Source organism: Pristiophorus japonicus, chromosome 26 (genome assembly GCF_044704955.1).
Source record: "Pristiophorus japonicus isolate sPriJap1 chromosome 26, sPriJap1.hap1, whole genome shotgun sequence".
Classification (NCBI taxonomy): domain Eukaryota; kingdom Metazoa; phylum Chordata; class Chondrichthyes; family Pristiophoridae; genus Pristiophorus; species Pristiophorus japonicus.
In genome coordinates this window covers 19,719,378-19,741,849 of record NC_092002.1, presented here as the reverse complement: position 1 = coordinate 19,741,849, position 22,472 = coordinate 19,719,378, and the positions used below count along the sequence as shown (strand labels likewise).

Below are 22,472 nucleotides of genomic sequence, written 5' to 3'. Positions count from 1 at the left end.
CGAGATTTTAAAAAGCTACAGAATATAGCTACTTATTGACATTAAACTCCTAGCTTCAATGCAACAGAGGAATGAGCAGTACCAGGAACTTAGCAAGTCATGTTTCCACTCAGCTTTGGTTTTTGCTTCTTTAGTGGCCTTTGATCATGTTGGAAGATCCATGGTTATACAAGGGCTTCCACAGCTAGATCTAGCAATAAGACAGACTATGTCCAGAAGCCAAACAAGTTGCTCCCACAATTAATCCAGCCATCCCAGAGATGACCCCATACAGGCCAAATGTCAGAGGTTCACCTGCCCTTGGCCAAACTGCAGATGAAGGAGCGGACAGTAAGTGTGGCTAGCAGGGCGGGTCAGTCGGTCAGAAGCACCCTTCCGAAGGAGCCAACACACTAGATTCTGGTGTAGACTCCATCAGATAGTACTGTAGGCCAGAGCATGGAGATCAAATCTACTGCTGTGGCATCGGCAGGCAATAGACTTGGGAACAAAGACATAGGTAGGAAAATGATGCAAAAGGCAGCTGGCCATTCAGCCCACCAAATGAATGTTAACTCCCCTTAGTGCTCACTAGTCCACTACACATAATTCACATTGCTTAATTCAAGCAATGTAAACAAATTGGGAATTTACTGCTAAAAGTTTAATGCAGGGAAAAAATATTAATTCAATTAAAAAGTAGATTGCATATGAAAATAGAAGTGATTGTCATCAAAGTGAAAGAAGATTTGCCCAGGTCAGGAATCATGCTATGCAAGGTCACCTGAACAAACAGAATGTCTTTGGGACAGTATTGTCCCCTAGCAGCACAAGGGAGTGCCTCATTTCTCTCCACCACCACACAGCGCACCCCCCCACACAACCACCCATTACAAGGGGGTGGCAAGTTTGTCCCTCCCCCACCAATCACTGCTTACCTGGACACTGGACAGCTGGCTCACAGAACTTCACCTCTCCCAGTATTCTCTGGAACGGAGACTGATTCAAACATGTAGTGAACCAACGGTTTACATCAGCAAACTGCTCCCAGAGAGCGGGCTCCAGAACCTAAAGAGAAAGCACAGCCTTTACTCACGTGTCCTGGGCAGACACCAGTTACCTGCAAGTATCCAAGTCTTAGCTTGAATATTTTATATAAAATTAAGTTGTATTTTATTTTATTTCAGTCCTAAATCAACAGCTATTCAATTTTAAAAAACAGGCAAATTAGCATTATATTTGCATAACCTCACCCTCAAAGGCTGGATGACAGTTCCATAGACACTCAAGGGCATCACAATGGAGCACGATAGTGTCCTCACCTAACATCCAAACGCTTGCTTCTGAACAGAAATCACAGGATTGGAATTGAGAACCCTGGTCGATTTCCTATCTCCCTCCTCTTCCCCTCCGGCCACGATGACTGCAGTGTTCAATTCCATTTGCAACTCCTCAAAATGCAATCCATGCCCGCATGTAGCAAGACATTCAGGTTTGGGCTGATGTGTGGCGTGAATATAACCAACCACAAGTGCCAGGCACTGACCATCTCCAACAAGAGAGAGTCTAGCCACCTTCCCTGATATTCAATGGCATTACCATTGCCAAATTCCCCACCAACATCCTGCAGGTCACCATTGACCAGAAACTTAACTGGACCAGCCACACAACTACCATGGCAACAAGAGCAGGTCAGAAGCTGGGTGTTCTGTGGCAAGTGTCTCAGCTCTTGACTCCCTAAAGCCTTTCCACCATCTACAAGGCACAAGTCAGGAGGGTGATGGAATACTCTCCACTTGCCTGGATGGGTGAAGCGGCAACAGCAGTCAGGAAGCTCGACACCATCCAGGTCAAAGCAGCCCGCTTGACTGGTACCCCATCCACCACCTTCAACATTCACTCCCTCCACCACCGGCGCACCGTGGCTGCAGTGTGCACCATCTACAAGATGCACTGCAGCAACTCACCAAGGCTTCTTCGGCAGCACCTCCCAAATCATCCACCTCTAAAACATAGGTCAAGGGCAGCAGGCACGTGGTAACACCATCACCTGCAAGTTTCCCTCCAAGTCACACACCATCCCAACTTGGAAATATATCGGCCATTCCTTCATTGTCACTGGGTCAAAATCCTGGAACTCCCTCCCCAACAGCACTGTGGGAGCACCTTCACCACACGGACCGCAGCAGTTCAAGGTGGTGGTGAGCCACCACCTTCCCAAGGGCAATTAGGGATGGGCAATAAATGCCGGCCTTGCCAGCAGTGGCTACATCCCGGAACGAATAAAAGAAAAAAAAAGTCAGGGATATTCTGCACCCCTCCCACCCCCAAACATCAGGGTTAGAGATAAGCTGCACTGCTACTCCCATTCAGGTTACCATTAGTCATAAAGGAAACAAAATGTCAAAGGAGACAAAATGTCAAAGGAGCCACTTAAATGTACTAGGGCAGCTCTTGGCTATGCTGCACCAGCTCCTGTATGGCTCAGAGATGTGGACCATATACAGCAGACACCTCAAATTGCTGGAGAAATACCAATGCTGCCTTCGCAAGATCCTGCAAATCCCCTGGGAGAATAGACGCACCGTCAGTGTTCTCGATGAAGCCAACATCGAAGCACTGACCAAACTCGACCAGCTCCATTGGACGGGCCACATTGCTCGCATGCCCGACACGAGACTCCCAAAGCAAGCACTCTACTCGGAACTGCTACATGGCAAGCGAACCCCAGGTGGGCAGAGGAAACGTTTCAAGGACACCCTCAAAGCCTCCCTGATAAAATGCAACATCCCCACCGACACCTGGGAGTCCCTGGCCAAAGACCGTCCTAAGTGGAGTAAGTGCATCCGGGAGGGCGCTGAGCACCTCGAGTCTCATCACCAAGAGCGTGCAGAAATCAAGCGCAGGCAGCGGATGGCAAACCAGACTCCCCACCCACCCTTTACCTCAACCACTGTCTGTCCCAGCTGAGACCAATTCCCATATTGGACTGTTCAGCCACCTGAAAACCCAGTGGAAGCAAGTCTCTCTCGATCGAGGGACTGCCTATGACGACCAGCTCAGTATTGGAGCCAATTCACAAGAGCAGTAATGAGAAATTTCTTCACTCAAAAAGGTTGTGAATCTTTGGAGTTCTTCACCAGAGGGCTGTGGATGCTCAGTTGTGGAGTATATTCAAGACAATGATTGTGGGAATCAGTAGATTTTGGGATACAGAGGGATATGCAGATCGGGTGGGAAACGAGTTGAGGTCAGTAATCAGCCACGATCTATTGAATGGTGGATTAGGCTCAAGGGGCCAAACGGCCGATACCTATTGCATGTTCGTTAAAGTTTGTTGCCAGACAACGAAGCGTGTGTAGGTAGATTATTAGCACTTGAAGGGGATTGCTCAGTTCAGGCAACGATGGTCAGTATGGCACAGGTCAGAAACTAGGGAAAGATTGGTCTCCAACATTAGCTGATGCCCAAAGTGTCCGGAGGGGTAAATTAAAGTTTAGATCTATTCACCCCCAGCTCCATTTGAAAACAGCAGCAGATCATTACTCCGCCAGACTAACCTTTTTCTAACTTCTGCCATTACCATTTCAATTTGGCCCATCATCCCTTTTGTCTCTAATCTCTCCTGCCTTCCACCCATCACAGACCTTCCCTTTTGTTCTTTCCTCCCCTCCCCAGTGTTGAAGAATGTGCTCCTTTCAAACAAACATTCAGCAGTTCTGATGAAGGGTTGTTGACCCGAAACACCAACTGTTTCTCTTGCCACAGATGCTGCCAGACCTGCTGAGATTTCCAGCACTATATTTCAAATTCCAGCATCTGCAGGACTTTATTTTTGTATCAGCTGGCACATAATTGCAATGAAATATCTGTTTATTTCAGCTTGGCTCAGAGTACAAAAGTAACTTCAGGAACTTTTAATTGACCAGTTTTAGAAAAAAAAACTTATCCACAACTCTCCCAGGGACTGCTATTAATTCAGTGGATTCACCAGTATTAAAATCTTAGCCACTTCCATTCCCAGAGTCGGTTAGAATTCATGCAGGATGGCAGTGCCTGCTTGTCCCTTGAGCGGTCACATCAAGACCAGAATTTGCACATGCAGAACCCAAGGGCGTCCCTCCTTCCCAAAGGGGAAGCTGGAAACAGAACATAAATAGGTGCAGGAGTAGGCCATTTGGCCCTTCGAGCCTGCACCACCATTTAATATCATGGCTGATCATGCAACTTCAGTACCCCATTCCTGCTTTCTCTCCATACCCCTTGATCCCTTTAGCCGCAAGTGCGCTCGGCCCCTCCCCACACCCTGCGGGGATGGGAGTCACTGGCACAAAGCAAGTTGCCCGTTCCCTATACAAGAGCAACACCTCCCGATTGCTGATGCAAGTAAATGCCCAGCGGTGTCCCCACTGCAAGCTCGAAGCACCGTCCACATTCAGAGTCCATTCTCACCACCAGTCATCCACAAGGATAGAGACAGCAAGACAGAGGAGAGTAGGGTTGAGGGGGAGCCGTGACCAAAAAAACTTATATAGCGCCTTTCATGACCACCGGATGTCCTATAGCGTTTTACAGCAATGTACTTTGAGTGTAGTCACTGTTGTAATATCAGCAGCCAATTTGCACACAGCAAGCTCCCACAAACAGCAATGAGAGGCCTATAAAAGGCCCGGCGGCAGAGAAGATACAGGAGCAGTGTCGAGGCTGATAAAAGGCAAGCCAGTGCAGCTGCAGCAGGGTAAGGAGGCAAAAAAGTAGAAAGAAATTGAAAAGTGATGTCACAGCCAAGCGGGTAAGTGATTGGTAAGTAGCTTTCCTTTTCTTTATCAGTAAGTAACCGTTGGCATTGTTGTTTCCAAGTTAAGTTAATCTCTAAGGGTTAAGTCATGGCAGGACAGCTCGGACACATGTTATGCTCCTCTTGTACCATGTGGGAAGTCGGACGCTTCCGGTGTCCCAGATGACTACGTGTGCAGGAAGTTTATCCACCTGCAGCTCCTGACAGACCACATTGTGGCACTGGAGTTGCAGGTGGATTCACTCTGGAACATGCACGATGCTGAGAATGATGTGAGTAGCACGTTTAGTGAGTTGGTCTTACTGCAGGTAAAGGGTCCACAGCCAGATAGGGAATGGAAGACCAACAGGAAGAGCAGTGCAAGGAAGGTAGTGCAGGGGTCCCCTGCAAAACAGATACACCGCTTTGGGTACTATTGAGGGTGATGACTCATCAGGGGAGAGCAGCAGCAGTGAAGTTCATGGCACCATGGCTGGCTCTGCTGCACAGGAGGGCAGGAAAAAAAAAAAAAAAAAAAGAGTGGAGAGCACTAGTGATAGGGGATTCAATTGTAAGGGGAATAGATAGGAGTTTCTGCGGCCGCAAGAGACTCCAGGATGGTATGTTGCCTCCCTGGTGCAAGGGTCAAGGATGTCTCGGAGCAGGTGCAGGACATTCTGAAAAGGGAAGGTGAACAGCCAGTTGTTGTGGTGCATATAGGTAAAAAACTGGAGGAGATCCTATGAGACAAATTTAGGAAGCTAGGAGTTAAATTTAAAAAAATAAGACCTCAAAAGTAGTAATCTCAGGATTGCTACTGGTGCCACATACTAGTCAGAGTAGGAATTGCAGAATAGCTCAGATGAATACATGTCTTGAGCAGTGGTGCAGAAGGGAGGGATTCAAATTCCTGGGACATTGGAACCGGTTCTGGGAGATGGGACCAGTTCAAACCAGATGGTCTGCACCTGGGTAGGACTGGAAACAATGTCCTAGGGGAGAGTGTTTGCTAGTGCTGTTGGGGAGGAGTTAAACTAATATGGCAGGGGGATGGGAAACCTATGCAGGGAGACAGAGAAATAAAATGGAGTCAGAAGTAAAAGATAGAAAGGAAAATAGTAAAAGTGGAGGGCAGAAAAACCCAAGGCAAAAAACAAAAAAGGGACACATTACACAAAATTCTAAAGGGGCAAAGTGTGTTAAAAAGACAAGCCTGAAGGCTGTGTGCCTCAGTGAGGAGCATTCGGAATAAGGTGGACAAATTAACTGCGCAGACAGCAGTTCACAGGTATGATGTAATTGGCATCACGGAGACATGTCTCCAGGGTGACCAAGGCTGGGAACTCAACATCCAGGGGTATTCAGCATTTAGGAAGGATAGACAAAAAGGAAAAAAGGAGGTGGGGTGGTGTTGCTGGTTAAAGAGGAAATTAATCCAATAGTAAGGAAGGACATTAGCCTGGATGATGTGGAATTGGTATGGGTGGAGCTGCAGAAAACGTTAGTGGGAGTTGTGTACAGACCACCAAACAGTAGTAGTGAGGTTGGGGGCAGCATCAAACAAGAAATAAGGGATGTGTGCAATAAAGGTACAGCAGTTATCATGGGAGACTTTAATTTATGTATTGATTGGGCTAACCAAACTGGTAGCAATGCAGTGGAGGAGGATTTCCTGGAGTGTATTAGGGATGGTTTTCTAGACCAATAGGTCAAGGAACCAACGAGAGCGCTGGCCATCCAAGACTGGGTGATGTGTAATGAGAAGGGACTAATTAACAATCTTGGTGTGCGAGGCCCCTTGGGGGGGGGGGGGGGGAGGAAAGAGTGACCATAATATGGTAGAATTCTTTAAGATGGAGTATGACAGTTAATTCGGAAACTAGGGTCCTAAACTTAAGGAAAGGTAACTTTGACGGTACGAGGCGTGAATTGGCTAGAATAGACTGGCAAAGGATACTTAAAGGGTTGACGGTGGCTAAGCAATGGCAAACATTTAAAGATCACATGGATGAACTTCAGCAATTGTACATCCCGGTCTGGAGTAAAAATTAAACGGGGAAGGTGGCTCAACCATGGCTAACAAGGTTGTAAAGCCAAGGAAGAGGCATATAATTTGGCTAGAAAAAGCAACAAACCTGAGGACTGGGAGAAATTTAGAATTCAACAGAGGAAGAAGGGTTTAATTAAGGAGGGGGAAAATAGAGTACGAGGGGAAACTTGCAGGGAACATAAAAACTTCTATAAATATGCGAAGGGAAAAAGATTAGTGAAGACAAACGTAGGTCCCTTGCAGTCAGATTCAGGTGCATTAATAAATGGGGAACAAAGAAATGGCAGACCAATTGAACAAATACTTTGGTTCGGTCTTCACGAAGGAAGACACAAATAACCTGTCGATTGTACTAGGGGACAGTAGGTCGAGTGAGAAGGAGGAACTGAAGGATATCCTTATTAGGCGGGAAATTAATGGGATTGAAGGCCGATAAATCCCTGGGGCCTGATAAGTACTCTGGGATGTAGACTAAGTGGCCCGAAAATAATAGTGGATGCATTGGTGATCATTTTCCAACAATCTTATCGACTCTGGATCAGTTCCGATGGACTGGAGGGTAGCTAAAAAAGGGAGAAAACAGGTAATTATAGACCAGTTAGCCTGACATCAGTATTGGGGAAAATGTTGGAATCAATTAAGGATGAAATAGTACATTTGGAAAGCAGTGACAGGATCAGACCAAGTCAGCATGGATTTATGAAAGGGAAATCATGCTTGATGAATCTTCTGGAATTTGAGGATGTAACTAGCAGAGTGGACAATGAAGAACCAGTGGATGTGGTGTATTTGGACTTTCAAAAGGCTTTTGACAAGGTCCCACACAAGAGATTGGTGTGCAAAATCAAAGCACATGGTATTGGGGGTAATGTACTGACATGGATAGAGAACTGGTTGGCAGACAGGAAGCAGAGAGTCGGGGTAAACGGGTCCTTTTCAGAATGGGAGGCAGTGACGAGTGGAGTGTCGCAGGGCTCAGTGCTGGGACCCCAGCTATTTACAATATACATTAACGATTTAGTTGAAGGAATTGAGTGCAATATCTCCAAGTTTACAGATGACACTAAACTTTGTGGTGGTGTGAGCTGTGAGGAGGATGCTAAGGGGCTGCAGGGTGACTTGGACAGGTTAGGAGAGTGGGCAAATGCAGTATAATGTGGATAAATGTGAAATTACCCATTTTGGGGGCAAAAACACAAAGGCAGAATATCATCTGGATGGTGGCAGATTAGGAAAAGGAGAGGTGCAACGAGACCTGGGTGTCATGGTTCATCAGTCACTGAACGTGGCCATGCAGGTACAGCAGGCAATGAAGGCAGCAAATGGTATGTTGGCCTTCATAGCTAGGGGATTTGAGTATAGGAGCAGGGAAGTCTTACTGCAGTTGTACAGGACCTTAGTGAGGCCTCACCTGGAATATTTTGTACAATTTTGAGGAAGGACGTTCTTGCTGTTGAGGGAGTGCAGCGAAGGTTCACCAGACTGATTGGACCGTCATATGACAAGAGATTGGATCAACTGGGCCTTTATACACGAGTTTAGAAGGAGGGGATCTCAAATGTATAAGGTTCCGACGGGACTGGACAGTTTAGATGTGGGAAGAATGTTCCCGATGTTGGGGAAGTCCAGAACCAGGGGACATAGTCTTAGGATAAGGGGGTAGACCATTTAGGACTGAGGAGAAACTTCTTCACTCAGTTGTTAACCTGTGGAATGCCCTGACAGAGTTGTTGATGCCAGTTCATTGGATATATTCAAGAGGGAGTTAGATATGGCCCTTATGGCTAAGGGGATCAAGGGGTATGGAGAGAAAGCAGGAAAGGGGTACTGAGGGAATGATCAGCCATGATCTTATTGAATGGCGGTGCAGGCTCGAAGGGCTGAATGGCCTACTCCTGCACCTATTTTCTATGTTTCTATGTGATAATGACCAGATAATCTGTTTTAGTGACATTGATTGAGGGATAAATATTGGCCAGGACACCAGGGAGAAATCCCCAGCTCTTCCTCAAAAATAGTGCCATGTGATCTTTTACATCCACCCGAGAGCAGACGGGGCCTCGGTTTAACGTCTCATCCGAATGGCAGCACCTCAGACAGTGCAGCACTCCCTCAACACTGCAGTGGGAGTGTCAGCCTGGATTTATGTGCTTAAGTCCCTGGAGTGGGACTTGAACCCACAGCCTTCTGACTCAAAGGCAAGAGTGCTACCCAGAGCCACACAGCCAACACAAAAAAGGGAGGAAAAAAAAAAAAAGACAATCAATTAAAAGCTTATGAAACATGATAGTGGGGCAGCCCACAATACGTGACTTAAACCAGCGCAAGACGACTGTTTGGTGCATGGGTACGAGAATGACAACTGGCAATAGTTGAAACAGTAATCCGTGAAAAGGGAGTGCACGATGGCAGAGGGGAGGGTGGGCCTGAAGCTCTAGCCCTGCAATGGTGGGTCCTTCACTGAATAGTAACTCCTTCCTGGGAAAACCCACTGCAGCACGTCATTTACTGCATCGACAGGCAGATGAGAGTGTGTGTGTTTTCACGAGGCATTGCCAATGCAGGATTCACAGGTATTCTGTGGAGTCAGGAATTCAAAAGCCAATCCACGCCAAGCTAATGTTTACACAGAAAGTTCTCAAACGATCGAAATGCACAGGACGGATATTAAAAGCTAGGTTTTGAGGGATAGGAGTGAGTTGCAGTGTTAAACAGTGCAAGACCCACACTACCAATCCCAGCCAGCGTCACCCTCCTGCCATTTAGTGAATAACTGGGAGCAGCTCTGCCCGATAATAGTTGGTGTGCAGCCCAATGTTCCCCATTGTTCTAGGATGTGTCAAGTCTGTTGTTGTATTCCTCCCTTTGACAGTATCTGGCTGCAGCTGCTCTCAATTGGACAAAGAGAGACAGCCATTTGACCAAGAGCACATGTCACCCACAACCCAAACTGTCGCCCTCGTCACTGAACTCCCAAGCATTTCAGGAAGGAAGCCTGGCTCAGTGACACCAGCATCAACTGTGGCACCCAAACAGCAGTGGCCACAAATCACAAGCCCTTTGGGAGTAATTGGCTAACACACAAGGCCGCTTCACTATCACATATCCACATCAAGTTAGTGCCCGCACCACAGCATTAAAGCTGCACTCCACCATTCACATTGACTGTGGATTGAGGAAGTCTGCAGCAGCACACAATTCTGCTGTTGGTCAGGGTAGGGCTGAATGGTCAGATAGATAACGATGCAAGTACCAGAGCCAGCTTGTTAAGTGACCAAATAAGAAGCTTGTACAGGAGCTGAAAGTCGAGAAAGTGTCAAGCAGTCAACAAACAGGTGGAATCTGTGAACCGACAGCCTTATGTCTGGGTCAGGTGCCAGCTACAATTTGCATTTAGCTACAAGTTGGCTCCTGGGCTAAGGAAATAATGTACGGCGATGCCTTCAGACTTTAATTTCCCATTTAACAAAAAAAAATTGGGAGCTGAGCTAGGCCTTACAGAACCTCGAGCCTGCTCCACCATTCAATATTATGGCTGATCTTTAACCTCAACTCCACTTTCTCACCTGATCTCCATATCCCTTGATATTCAAAAATCTCAGCCTTGAATATATTCAGATTCAGCATCCACAGCCCTCTGGGGCAGAGAATTCTTCATCTTAGTCTTAAATGGCCAACCCCTTATCCTGAGACTATGCCCCTAGTTCTAGACTCTCCAACCAGGGGAAACAACCTCAGCATCTATCCTGTCAAGCCCCCTCAGAATCTTAAGTTTCAATGAGATCACCTCATTGCCAGAGAGCATAGGCCCCGGTACACATCATATAATTCAGTGGAAGGAGAAAGATTTAATTACATTGGATATACAGCACAGAAGCAGGCCATTTGGCCCAACCAGTCCATGCTGGTGTTTATGCACTGGTTAGAGTGACTGAGGGAGGACAATTGCTTCAAGGAAGAAGGAACTTTAACAGATGTCCCATACCAACATGCACAAAAGCTACTTGGGATCAGAAACACTAGAAGCAAAATCTGGACAGACTAAAAGTAACTGGAGCACAGTTGGCAAACATTGGCATTCTGCTCTGGAATGATTTCATCCATTAGGTTCAACACAAGGTGGTTATGTATGTAAACTTGTATATACCTTGTACAGCCACCAGAGGGCTCATCCCCTGGAGTCCCAAAGGATCCCACAATCCCTTGGGAGCACAGGTACGGAGGCCTCAGGCTGGCGAGGCACTCTGGAGACCTGCAATAAAAGACTAAGGTCACACTTTACTTTGAGCTCACAGTATCCAGTCAGACTCTATTCATATAGAACAGGCCTCCGAGCATCACCCTGGTGCTCCAACACAATCTGAATGGAAGGAACCCATTTGTACCCATGGGTCCCCACAGGCATCAACTGGGACGTTGAAGACACTAGGGGAACTTCTTGCACTGGGCTGGTGGAGGAGTGGTGCATCCAGGTCTCAAATTCACAGCTCAGCATTTCAACATCTCTAAACCACAGTCACTGAATCAGGATCGAAATGCATGCCTAACCTCCCACTGTACTTGCGAGGATTATGACCAGCGACACCCCAGCAGAGGGGTGCCTGAAGACACCAGGCATCAAGGCTGGTGTTGGGAACACCACCCCCCCCCCCGCGAGAACTGGCAGGTCTCCAGAAGTCCTGGGAAAGCCCAAAGATGGATCGGGAGAACACAGGTACTCTTCCAATACTCGGAGCGTCGGGCTTTCTGACTGCATTTCTGCTCCAGGACCAGCCTCATGTGTTTGGATTGGGGTGAGGTGGACAGGCCAAGAAATTCAAGGGCACCTGTCCATTGGCAGGCACAGCAGACCACTGATCAGTAGCAGAGGAAATCTCTACTGTACTGTACCAAGGCAGGCAGTTGGAGAGAGTCAGGGATTCTTGCACCAGCTCAGAAGGGAAAGGGAGGTGGTTGGAGGGCAAGGAGAAAGAATTAATCCTGAAGACTACAACCATGGCATAGAACACCAGGGGTCCCCTACAGTCACGTCGACTTGTAGTACTTCATAAAATCAAGATAACACCGTGCAAGTGGCTACACTACTAGACCATGAACGTTACGACTCAAGTCAACACATCATGGTCGGAGTCAACACTGCACCAGGATTCAGGAACCAAGTTTTCCCAGAATAGATCAGAAAGTCAGCCACATCAAGATTATAAAAGCACGCACAAACAGTAGCAAATATGGATTTGGAATTTGTGGAAACAAAGACGGAATACTGATCAGCTTCCTCTTCAACCAGAGACTGAATGACTTTACTGTATCCAACGCAAGGATACAGTAAAGCTCTGATCTGTAGCAAGCTCTGAAAAGTCACTGTCGCTGGATGAAGCTGGAACATTCTAATAATTCAAAGTGCAGTCAGATCAGGAGCCCGAAATAAAACATACTCCTTATGCTCAGGCATAGAAAACAAAATACATCAACCATGACAGGTTGTCACACTCACTGTCCCCAGTCAAAGTTAGTCACCCATTTATAGATACTTAAAACCAACTCAATCCAACAGTGAGTTACAGAGAACAGTCCATCGTTCATTCAGCATTATGGACTCCAGTTTGGTTAAAATATATATATGCACTTTACAGGTCAATGAAGTACTTTGAATGTAGTTACTGTTGTAATGTGGGAAACCAGTCAACTTGCACACAGCAAGCTCCCACAAACAAACAGTCAGTCCCTCAAAGTCAAAGACTTGCTTCAACTCTAAGCGCAAGTTCTCAGGTGACTGAACAGTCCAATACATGAATCTGTTACTGTCAGTCACAGGTGGGACAGAGTGGTTGAAGGAAAGGGTGGGTGAGGAAGCTGGTTTGTCACACGTTCCTTCCGCTGCCTGCACTAGTTTTCTGCATGCTCTCGGCGACAAGACTCAGTCATGTGATAATGACCAGATAAACGATTTGTGATGTTGATGGAGGGATAAATATTGGTCAGGACACCAGGAATAACTCCCCTGCTTCTCTTCAAAAAAGTGCCACAAGATCTTTTGCATCCACCCGAGGGGGAGGGGGGGGGGCAGGGGGCAGATGGGCCCTCGGTTTAACGTCTGATGCAAATGCAGCACCTCTGTTGCAAATGCAGCACCTCTGTTGCAGCACTGCACGGGAGTGTCAGTCTTGATTTGTGCACTGGAGTGGGACTTGAACCCACAACCTTCTGACTGAGGGGAGTGTGCTCCCCAGAGCCACGGCTGATCGGCAACAGATGCACACCAACCCAAAGAGCTTTAAGCAGTTGGAAAGGAGTAAAGTCAAACCCCTCTTCCCACCTGAAAAAAAAACAATATCCCAAGTAAAGATCAGAGAAAACAAATCAATTTGATTAACACAATTGTAATCCTGACCGATTTAAGAGGTTGGGAGAAACAATGTTAGTGGAGGAGATGATACATGGAAGACACTCTGATAAACATAGAAACATAGAAAATAGGAGGCCATTTGGCCCTTTGAGTCTGAACCACCATTCAATACCATTGCTGATCCTCTATCAACACTAAATTCCCACTTTTTCCCTCCCATACCCCTTGATGCTTTTTGTTTCTGGAAATCTATCAATCCCCCTCTTAAATATATTCAGTGACTTGGCCTCCACAGCCTTCTGTGGTAGAGAATTCCACAGGTTCACCACCCTCATTTCTCCTCATCAGTCCAAGTCAGCATGGATTTATGAAAGGGAAATCATGCTTGACAAATCTTCTAGAATTTTGAGGATGTAACTGGTAGAGTGGACAAGGGAGAACCAGTGGATGTGGTGTATTTGGACTTTCAAAAAAAAAAAAAGATTTTTGACAAGGTCCCACACAAGAGCCTGGTGTGCAAAATCAAAGCACATGGTATTGGGGGTAATGTACTGACAAGGAGAACTGGTTGCAGACAGGAAGCAGAGAGTCAGGATAAATGGGTTATTTTCAGAATGGCAGGCAGTGACTAGTGGGGTATTGCAGGGCTCAGTGCTGGGACCCCAGCTATTTACAATATACATTAATGATTTAGATGAAGGAATTGAATGTAATATCTCCAAAGTTTGCAGATGACACTAAGCTGGGTGACAGTGTGATCTGTGGAGGATGATGCTAAGAGGCTGCAGGGTGACTTGGACAGGTTAGGTGAGTGGGCAAATGCAGCATAATGTGGATAAATGTGAGGGTCACCACTTGTGGCAAAAACACAAAGGCAGATTATCTGAATGGTGGCAGATTAGGAAAAGGGGAGGTGCAATGAGACCTGGGTGACATGGTACATAAGTCATTGAAAGTTGGCATGCAGGTACAGCAGGCAGTGAAGGCAAATGGTATGTTGGCCTTCATAGCTAGGGGATTTGAGTATAGGAGCAGGGAGGGCTTACTGCAGTTGTACAGGGCCTTGGTGAGACCTCACCTGGAATATAGTGTACACAGTTTTGGTCTCCTAATCTGAGGAAAGATGTTCTTGCTATTGAGGGAGTGCAGCGAAGGTTCACCAGACTGATTCCCGGGATGGCAGGACTGACATATGAGGAGAGACTGGATTGACTGGGCCTGTATTCACTGGAGTTTAGATGTATGAGGGGATCTCAAACAAAATTGACAGGACTGGACAGGTTAGATGCAGGAGATCCCCGCAGGAAGAATGTTCCCGATGTTGGGGAAGTCCAGAACCAGTGGACACAGTCTAAGGATAAGGGGGCAAGCCATTTAGGACTGATGAGGAGAAACTTCACTCAGTTGTTAACCTGTGTAATTCTTTACTGCAGAGTTGTTGATGCCAGTTCATTTGAATATATTCAAGAGGTGGTTAGATATGGCCCTTACGGCTAAAGGGATCAAGGGGTATGGAGAGAAAGCAGGAATGGGGTACTGAGGTGAATGATCAGCCATGATCTTAGTGAATGATGGTGCAGGCTCAAAGGGCTGAATGGCCTACTCCTACATCCATGTTTCCATCCGGAGACTGACCCCTCATTCTAGACTTCCCAGCCGGGGGAAACATCCTCCCCGCATCCAGTCTATCCAACCCAGTCAGAATTTTATCTGTTTCAATGAGATCCCCGCTCATTCTTCTAAACTCGTGAATACAGGCCTCATCGACCCAATCTTGCACGACAGTCCGGCCATCCCAGGAATCAGTCTGGTGAACCTTCACTGCACTCCCTCTATGGCAAGTACATCCTTTCTTTAGGCAAGGAGACCAAAACTGCAGGGGTGGTCTCACCAAGGCCCATTTATAACTGTAGCAAGACATCCTTGCTCCTGTACTCAAATCCTCTTGAATGGTTTGTTGGCCTTCATTGCAAGGATGCAACTATAAAAACAAATAGGTAGGAGTGAAGACAAGACCAGGTCAACAGATCGGAAACGATGGTTACCTGTTTATAAAGTCCCAGCATTGCGCACACCAGCGTGATGTCCGCGAGGGTGACGTGCTCCCCCACCAGGTATGTCCGCACGTGGAGGTGATCATTCAGCAACACCAGCACCTTCTTCACATCCTCTCTGGCACGCTGCATCTCCTGGAGGGGGGAGAGAGAGAGAGAAAAAAATCACATTGCAATCCTGCAGAGCTCAGTGCAAGAAATCAAATACGGCATGACTGGCGGAATGGGTCGCCAAATCCCAGGCATCACGTAGGTTACAATCGACACAGCAACAGGACAGGAGTGACGTACAGGAGGAAAATGGTGGCAGATGACCTTCACCATCCATTTGAGGTAGTCTTTAAGGGATGGGCACAAGCCTTTTTTTAAAAAATATTAATGCATGTGGACGACACCAGCATTTATTGCCCATCCCCAATTGCCCTAGAGAAGGTGCTGGTGAGGCGCCTTCAATACAATGGCCTGCTGGACCATTTCAGAGTCAACCATATTGCAGTATGGATTCACGTGCAAGGACGGCAGAATTCCTTTCCCGAAGGACATTAGTGAACCAGATGGGTTTTTACAACACTCCCTAGTTTGTCACCATTACCGACACTAACTTTAATTCCAGATTTTTAATATTTGATTTTCCACCCCCCGCTTCCATGGTGGGATTGGAACTCCAGTCTCTGAATCACAAATCCAGGAACCACCACTGCTACTGTACCCAGTAACAATGTACACATACCTGCCAGGAAAGTGTGGGGAAATATCCAAAAGCTGGCAGTCAGGCACATTAACTGCTGAAAATATGTGGTGACATATTTTCTATGTTTACATGAAAACAATGAGTAAGTGCAGGAGGAGGCCACTTGGCCCTTTGAGCCTGCACCACCATTCAATAAGATCATGGCTGATCATTCACCTTGGTACCCCTTTCCTGCTTTCTCTCCATATCCTTTTAGCTGAAAGGGCCATATCTAACTCCCTCTTGAATATAGCCAATGAACTGGCACAACACTCTGCAGTAGGGAATTCCACAGGTTAACAGAGTGAAGTTTCTCCTCATTGCAGTCCTAAATAGCTTACCCCTTATCCTTAGACTGTGTCCACTGGTTCTGGACTTCCCCAACATCGGGAACATTCTTCCTGCATCCAACCTGTCCAATCCCATCAGAATTTTATATGTTTCTATGAGATCCATGAGATCCCCTCATCCTTCTAAACTCACGAATAAAGGCAGAGTCAATCCAGTCTCATGTTAGACCAGCCATCCTGGGAATCAGTCTGGTGAACCTTCACCGCACTCCCTCAATAGCAAGAATGTCCTTCCTCATTAGACCAAAACTGAACACAATATTCCAGGTGAGGACTCACCAAGGCCCTGTACAACTGCAGTAAGACCTCCCTGCTTCTATACGCAAATCCCCTAGCTATGAAGGCCAACATACCATTTGCCTTCTTCACCACCTGCTGTACCTGCATGCCAACTTTCAATGACTGATGTACCATGACACCCAGGTCTCGTTGCACCTCCCCTTTTCCTAATCTGCCGCCATTCAGATAATATTCTGCCTTCATGTTTTTGCCCCCAAAGTGGATAACCTCATTTATCACATTATACTGCATCTGCCATGCATTTGCCCACTCACCTAACCTGTCCAAGTCACTCTGCAGCCTCTCCACATCCTCCTCACAGCTCACACCACCACCCAGCTTAGTGTCATCTGCAAACTTGGATATATTACTCAATTCCTTCATCTAAATTAATGTATATTTGTAAATAGCTGAGGTCCCAGCACTGAGCCCTGCAGCACCCCACTAGTCACTGCCTGCCATTCTGAAAAGGACCCATTTATCCTGACTGACTGCTTCCTGTCTGCCAACCAGTTCTCTATCCACATCAGTACATTACCCCCCAATACCATGTGCTTTAATTTTGCACACCAATGTCATGTGGGACCATGTCAAAAGCCTTTTGAAAGTCCAAATACACCACATCCACTGGTTCTCCCTTGTCCACTAGTTACATCCTCAAAAAATTCCAGAAGATTTGTCAAGCATGATTTCACTTTCATAAATCCATGCTAACTTGGACCGATCCTGTCACTGCTTTCCAAATGCACCGTTATTTCATCTCTAATAATTGATTCCAACATTTTCCTTACTACTGATGTCAGGCTAACCGGTCTATAATTACCTGTTTTCTCTCTCCCTTTCTTAAAAAAAAAAGTGGTACATTAGCTACCCTCCATTCCATAGAACTGATCCAGAGTCGAAAGACGGTTGGAAAATCACCAATGCATCCACTATTTCTAGGGCCACTTCCCTAGGTACTCTAGGATGCAGACTATCAAGCCCCAGGGATTTATCGGCCTGCAAATTCCCACCTAAGGATATCCTTCAGTTCCTCCCCAGACCCTTGGTCCCCTCGTAATTCTGGAAGGTTATTTGTGTCTTCCTTTGTGAAGACAGAACCAAAGTATTTGTTCAACTGGTCGGCCATCTTTGTTCCCTATTATATAAATTCATCTGAATCTGACTGCAAGAGACCTACTCTTGTCTTCACTAATCTTTTTCACTTCACATATCTATAGAAGCTTTTGCAGTCAGTTTTTATGTTCCCGGCAAGCTTCTTCTCATACTCTATTTTCCCCCTCCTAATTAAACCCTTTGTCCATCTTTGCTGAATTCTAAATTTTTCCCAGTCCTCAGGTTTGCTGCTTTTTCTGGCCAATTTATATGCCTCTTCCTTGGATTTAACACTATCGCCAATTTCCCTGGTTAGCCACAGTTGAGCTACCTTCCCCGTTTTATGTTTACTCCAGACAGAGATGTACAATTGTTCATCCATGTGATATTTAAAATGTTTGCCATTGCCTATCCACTGTCAACCCTTTAAGTATCATCTGCCAGTCTATTCTAGCCAATTCATGTCTCATACCATCGAAGTTACTTTTCCTCAAGTAAAAGGTAGTTAAATGAAAGTTAGAAGCTGCATCACTTGGTTCGGCAGAATTGAATTGGGCTTTCACACAGACAGTGTCTGGCTCTTCCAGACATGTAAAGACTCTTATTTGGACTGTTCAACAGTTCTAAACACATTACAATCGGTGACTATGGAGGAGCAAGCGAGGGGGTTTAGTTCTCAGTGTTGTTGCAGATTTTAACTGGGGGTAGCATTTGAGGCGTTACAATGGGCTTCAACACGCTCCAGTTTTCCCAATCACGGAGTTGTGCTGCAATGTGTGCGGGGCTGTCTGATGAGGCTTGCCCAGGTTGAATAGCCGGATGATTCACCATGGAGGACATGGTGCTGGGGAACTGTACCCAGCAAGAGTTAATTAAAAAAAGGGGGATAGGGAGAATAGCCAGCCTTGAACAGCAACACTTAGAGTGGTGAGAATCATCACATGACCACTCGATTGTTAGCAGCTTGTGTTGGCCAAAGGATGGAGTCAAATTCACGGCGAGTCCAACATGAAAGAATTATATTTCCTGTTGCACTGTAAGAGGGGCCATTTAAACAGCCGTTTGGAAGTCCCCAAGGGTCACAGCGGTCCCGTGAACACCAATGTCATGGACAGCTTCACGTTCCCACAGACAGCAGGAAGGGTGGGCTGCCTTATGGGAGGACGCACTAGATCAAGGCAATTTATAGTGAGCAGCACGTTTACAGAGTGATGCCAGAGAGAGAGAGAGAGAGAGAGAGAGAGAGAGAGAGAGAGAGAGAGAGAGAGAGAGAGAGAGAGAGAGAGAGAGAGAGAGACCAGAGGAGAGTGTACCAGCATCATCACAGCCACAAATAAGTGCCTAAAATAAACAAAGCATTGAGACTCCACAGCACACCCAGCAGTATGAGAGCGCAGACAGGTTGGGGTTTCAGGTTTGCCAAGATACTTCAGCTGAAAGGTAGGTGGTTAAACCCAGGACAGTCTTGGAAAAGCTCAGTTCCTGTTTGAGGTTGGCCATTCATCCTCGGCTGAGGAACAGGGTTTGGCAGAGAGTAGAGCATTTCAAAATTGCTTTCTCCACCAACCAGATAGCAACATAGAAACAGAAAATAGCAGGCGGCCATTCGACCCTGTGAGTCTGCATCGCCATTCAATATCATGGCTGATCCTCTCTACCATATTCCTGCCTTTTCCCCCATACCCCTTTTGTTTCTAGAAATCTATCCATCTCCGTCTTAAATATATTCAGTGACTTGGCCTCTACAGCCTTCCGTGTAGAGAATTCCACAGGTTCACCACCTTTGGAGTGAAAACATTTCTCCTTATCTCGGTCCTAAATTTCCTACCCAGTATACTGAGACTGTGACCCCTTGTTCTAGACTTCCCAGCCCCAGGGGAAACATCCTCCCCGCATCCAGTCTATCCAACCCCGTCAGAATTTTATACGTTTCAATGAGATCCCCTCATTCTTCTAAACTCTAGTGAATACAGGCCTAGTTGACCCAATCGCTCCTAGTGACAGTCCTGCAATCCTAGGAATCAGTCTGGTGAACCTTCACTGCACTCCCTCTGTGGCAAGTATATCCTTTCTTGAGACCAAAACAGCACAATACTCCAGGTGCAGTCTCACCAAGGCCCTAGATAACTGTAGTAAGACATCTTTGCCCCTATACTCAAACCCTCTTGCAATGAAGGCCAACATACCATTTGCCTTCCTAACTGCACGTTTGCTTTCAATGACTGGATCCAACTGCAGCCAAGGTTTGGCCTCCGCAATCCAACTGGGTTGATCAGTTCCATCAGCTTACAACTTGCCAAAATGGTGCCGCGTTTGAAAGCTGCTTCCCAGCCAGGGAACTTACCAACTTGCTGGACTTCCTGAGGCCCAAGGTTGGGAAGACCCAGGCTGCAACAGGTGGGATGAGCTCACTTTCTGCAAAGTTGATCCACTGCTGAACAAGACTGGACTCTTGCTGGGATGGCCCTTGCAGCACATCACTACTAACTGGGAGAGAGAGAGGAAAAAAAAAAAAAAGAGGCCAGTCATAACATTGCTTCATTTAATCAGTCTGGGAGCCAGTGTCAACCATTACACTGAAACGGTTTGCACAGGACCAAGACAACTTGCATTTATACAAGAACACAAGATTTAGGAGTAGGCCATTCGGCTCCTTGAGTCTGCTCCGCCTTCAATATCATGGCTGATCTACCTCAACTCTACTTTTCCCACCTGATCCCATATCCCTTAATATGATTCACCATCCACAGCCCTTTAGGCTAGAGCCTTTCATGCAGTAAAACATCCAAAAGGCACTTCACAGGAGTGATTAGATGACAATTTGACAGCCACACAAGGAGAGATTACAATAGGTAACCAAAAGGAGTATGTATGTTTGGGGTTACTAGCCACCAGGTGGCACCGCTGTCAGAAATCATTGGGCTGTGTGCATGGCCCAGGTATAAAAGGCAAGCCATCATGAAATGCAATCACTTTGGGTCTTAATAAAGCAGAGCCAGGTTTGTACCGGTGTTAGACAACAAATTATTACATACATAAAAGAGAGCGAGAGCGAGCAAATTCCAGAGCTCAGGGCCTTGGCAGCTGAAGACACAGCCACCAATGGTGGAACGCTGGAATTTGGGGGTGTGCAAGAGGCCTGAATCGGAGGAACGCAGAGGGTTGTAAGGCTGGAGCCAGAGAGATTCATCAAGAATGCCAGAATGTCATGAATAAACATTAATATTCAAAATAGTGAGGAGCCATGTTCCCCTTCACCAAAACAAATTGCCTGAACATTATCTCACTCAGCTTGCTGTGTTATGGGCTGTCACTTTTCCTATGTTAGAACAGTGACTGCACTGCAACAGTACTTGGCAATGGAAGATGCTTTGTTAATGCACATTCTTCAAGCTACATGCTGCTTTTGACCAGAATGCCAGGTATGTGAGGGGCAAGGAAGAGCCCACCCTGCACAGATGTCACAGCAGACCAGCGCTATAGAGACACCTGCAAGTTTTCATTCGTCATTCCAGGTGCATGATCTGTGCCACAGAAATCTCTTCTCTAAACGTCACAAGGGATGCCCCACGGTCAACCATGGCTCAAGTGAGTCAGAGTCCCACTCGAGACTTGAGCACACAAATCCAGGCCAACACTCCAGTGCAGTGCTCGGAGGTGCCATCTTTCAGAGGAGACTTTAAGCCAAGGCCCTGCCTATTCTATTGCACAGCACTATTGAAGAAGAGCAGGGAAGTTATCGTGGTGCCCTGGTCAATATTTATCCCTCAAATCACTAAAATAGATCATCTGGTCATCACACTGCTTGTGGGAGCTTACGGTGTGCAAGTTGGTTGCAGCATTGCCTACATTACAGTGACTCATACTTCTAAAGTACTTCACTGACTAAAGCGGGGTGTCGGTTTATTGTCTATCTAGAAGACAGTGCAGTACTCCTTCAGCACTGCACTGGAGTGTCAGCTCGGATGTGTGTGCTCAAGTCTCTGGAGTGGAACTTGAACCCAACCTTCTGATGGAATGCTATCCACAGCTGAGAGGCATCCCTTGTGACATTTGGAGGGGAGGATCCTGTGGGGCATTGGCCATGAAAGGCGCTATATAAAATGCAAGTCTGTCCATCTTCCACTGCATCAGGCTGACCTGAGAGTTACTGGCAAGCCAGAATCTAGCTCATGTTTTCTGAAATTGAGCTGTGGTAGCAAGAGGCTGCAGGGTGATGCCATGCCAGTTGGCATTGAAGGTGGTTTAAACCAGATTCCAGCAAATTGCTCCCGGTATAGAGCAGCAATGAATTCTTAGCACTGCAACAGTGAGCGTTCCCTCACACGCCTCCTGTTCCACAAAGTCCCGAGACTCAGGACTTGAAATAAAAGCCTTTTTGATCCAAAGCTCAACAGCTTGGGTTATTTAAAGTGACGAACCTGCATCAGCTATACACAAGAGTACAGTTAGTGAGCACAAGCACAACACAGCTGGAGCACATCTGGTGCAGCTCCACTCACAGAAGCCAGGATCAAGCAGCCAACAGCTCTGCATCAGCTACTTAAAGCTCCAATATCTTGGCCATTCAACAGGAATGACCGCCAGAGCACCGGGGGGGGGGGGGGGGGGGGGGGTGAAAGGTCTGCTGACACACGCTCTATTGTGGACAACACAAACTATGGAAACAGACTATCTACTTTACAAAACCCAGTCTGGCATTAACAGGTCACAAATTGTCCAGTTGTGGCTCAGTGGGCAGCACTCTCACCTCAGTCAGAAGGTTGTGGGTTCAAGTCCCACTCCAGAGCACAAAAATCTAGGCCAACACTC

At 46.6% G+C, this 22,472-nt stretch overlaps 1 protein-coding gene across 6 annotated transcripts in view; it reads right to left on the bottom strand.

The window, feature by feature from the left end:
- The window catches only part of LOC139239233 (elongation factor 1-gamma-like), a 49,634-nt gene that overhangs the window by 11,553 nt on the left and 15,609 nt on the right, over positions 1 to 22,472 (bottom strand). For 5 of the 6 annotated variants that reach the window (XR_011588622.1, XM_070867919.1, XM_070867920.1 and 2 more), the window contains exons 4-6: positions 20,005 to 20,147; positions 15,198 to 15,341; positions 918 to 1,047 (exon numbers count right to left, since the gene is read on the bottom strand). Coding sequence is in view for 5 of the 6 variants with exons in the window: in XM_070867919.1 (XP_070724020.1) it covers positions 918 to 1,047; positions 15,198 to 15,341; positions 20,005 to 20,147 (417 nt within the window). In the remaining variant the exon portion in view is untranslated. The remainder of the gene's footprint in view (positions 1 to 917; positions 1,048 to 15,197; positions 15,342 to 20,004; positions 20,148 to 22,472) is intronic. The other variant, XM_070867923.1, reaches the window with a different exon arrangement.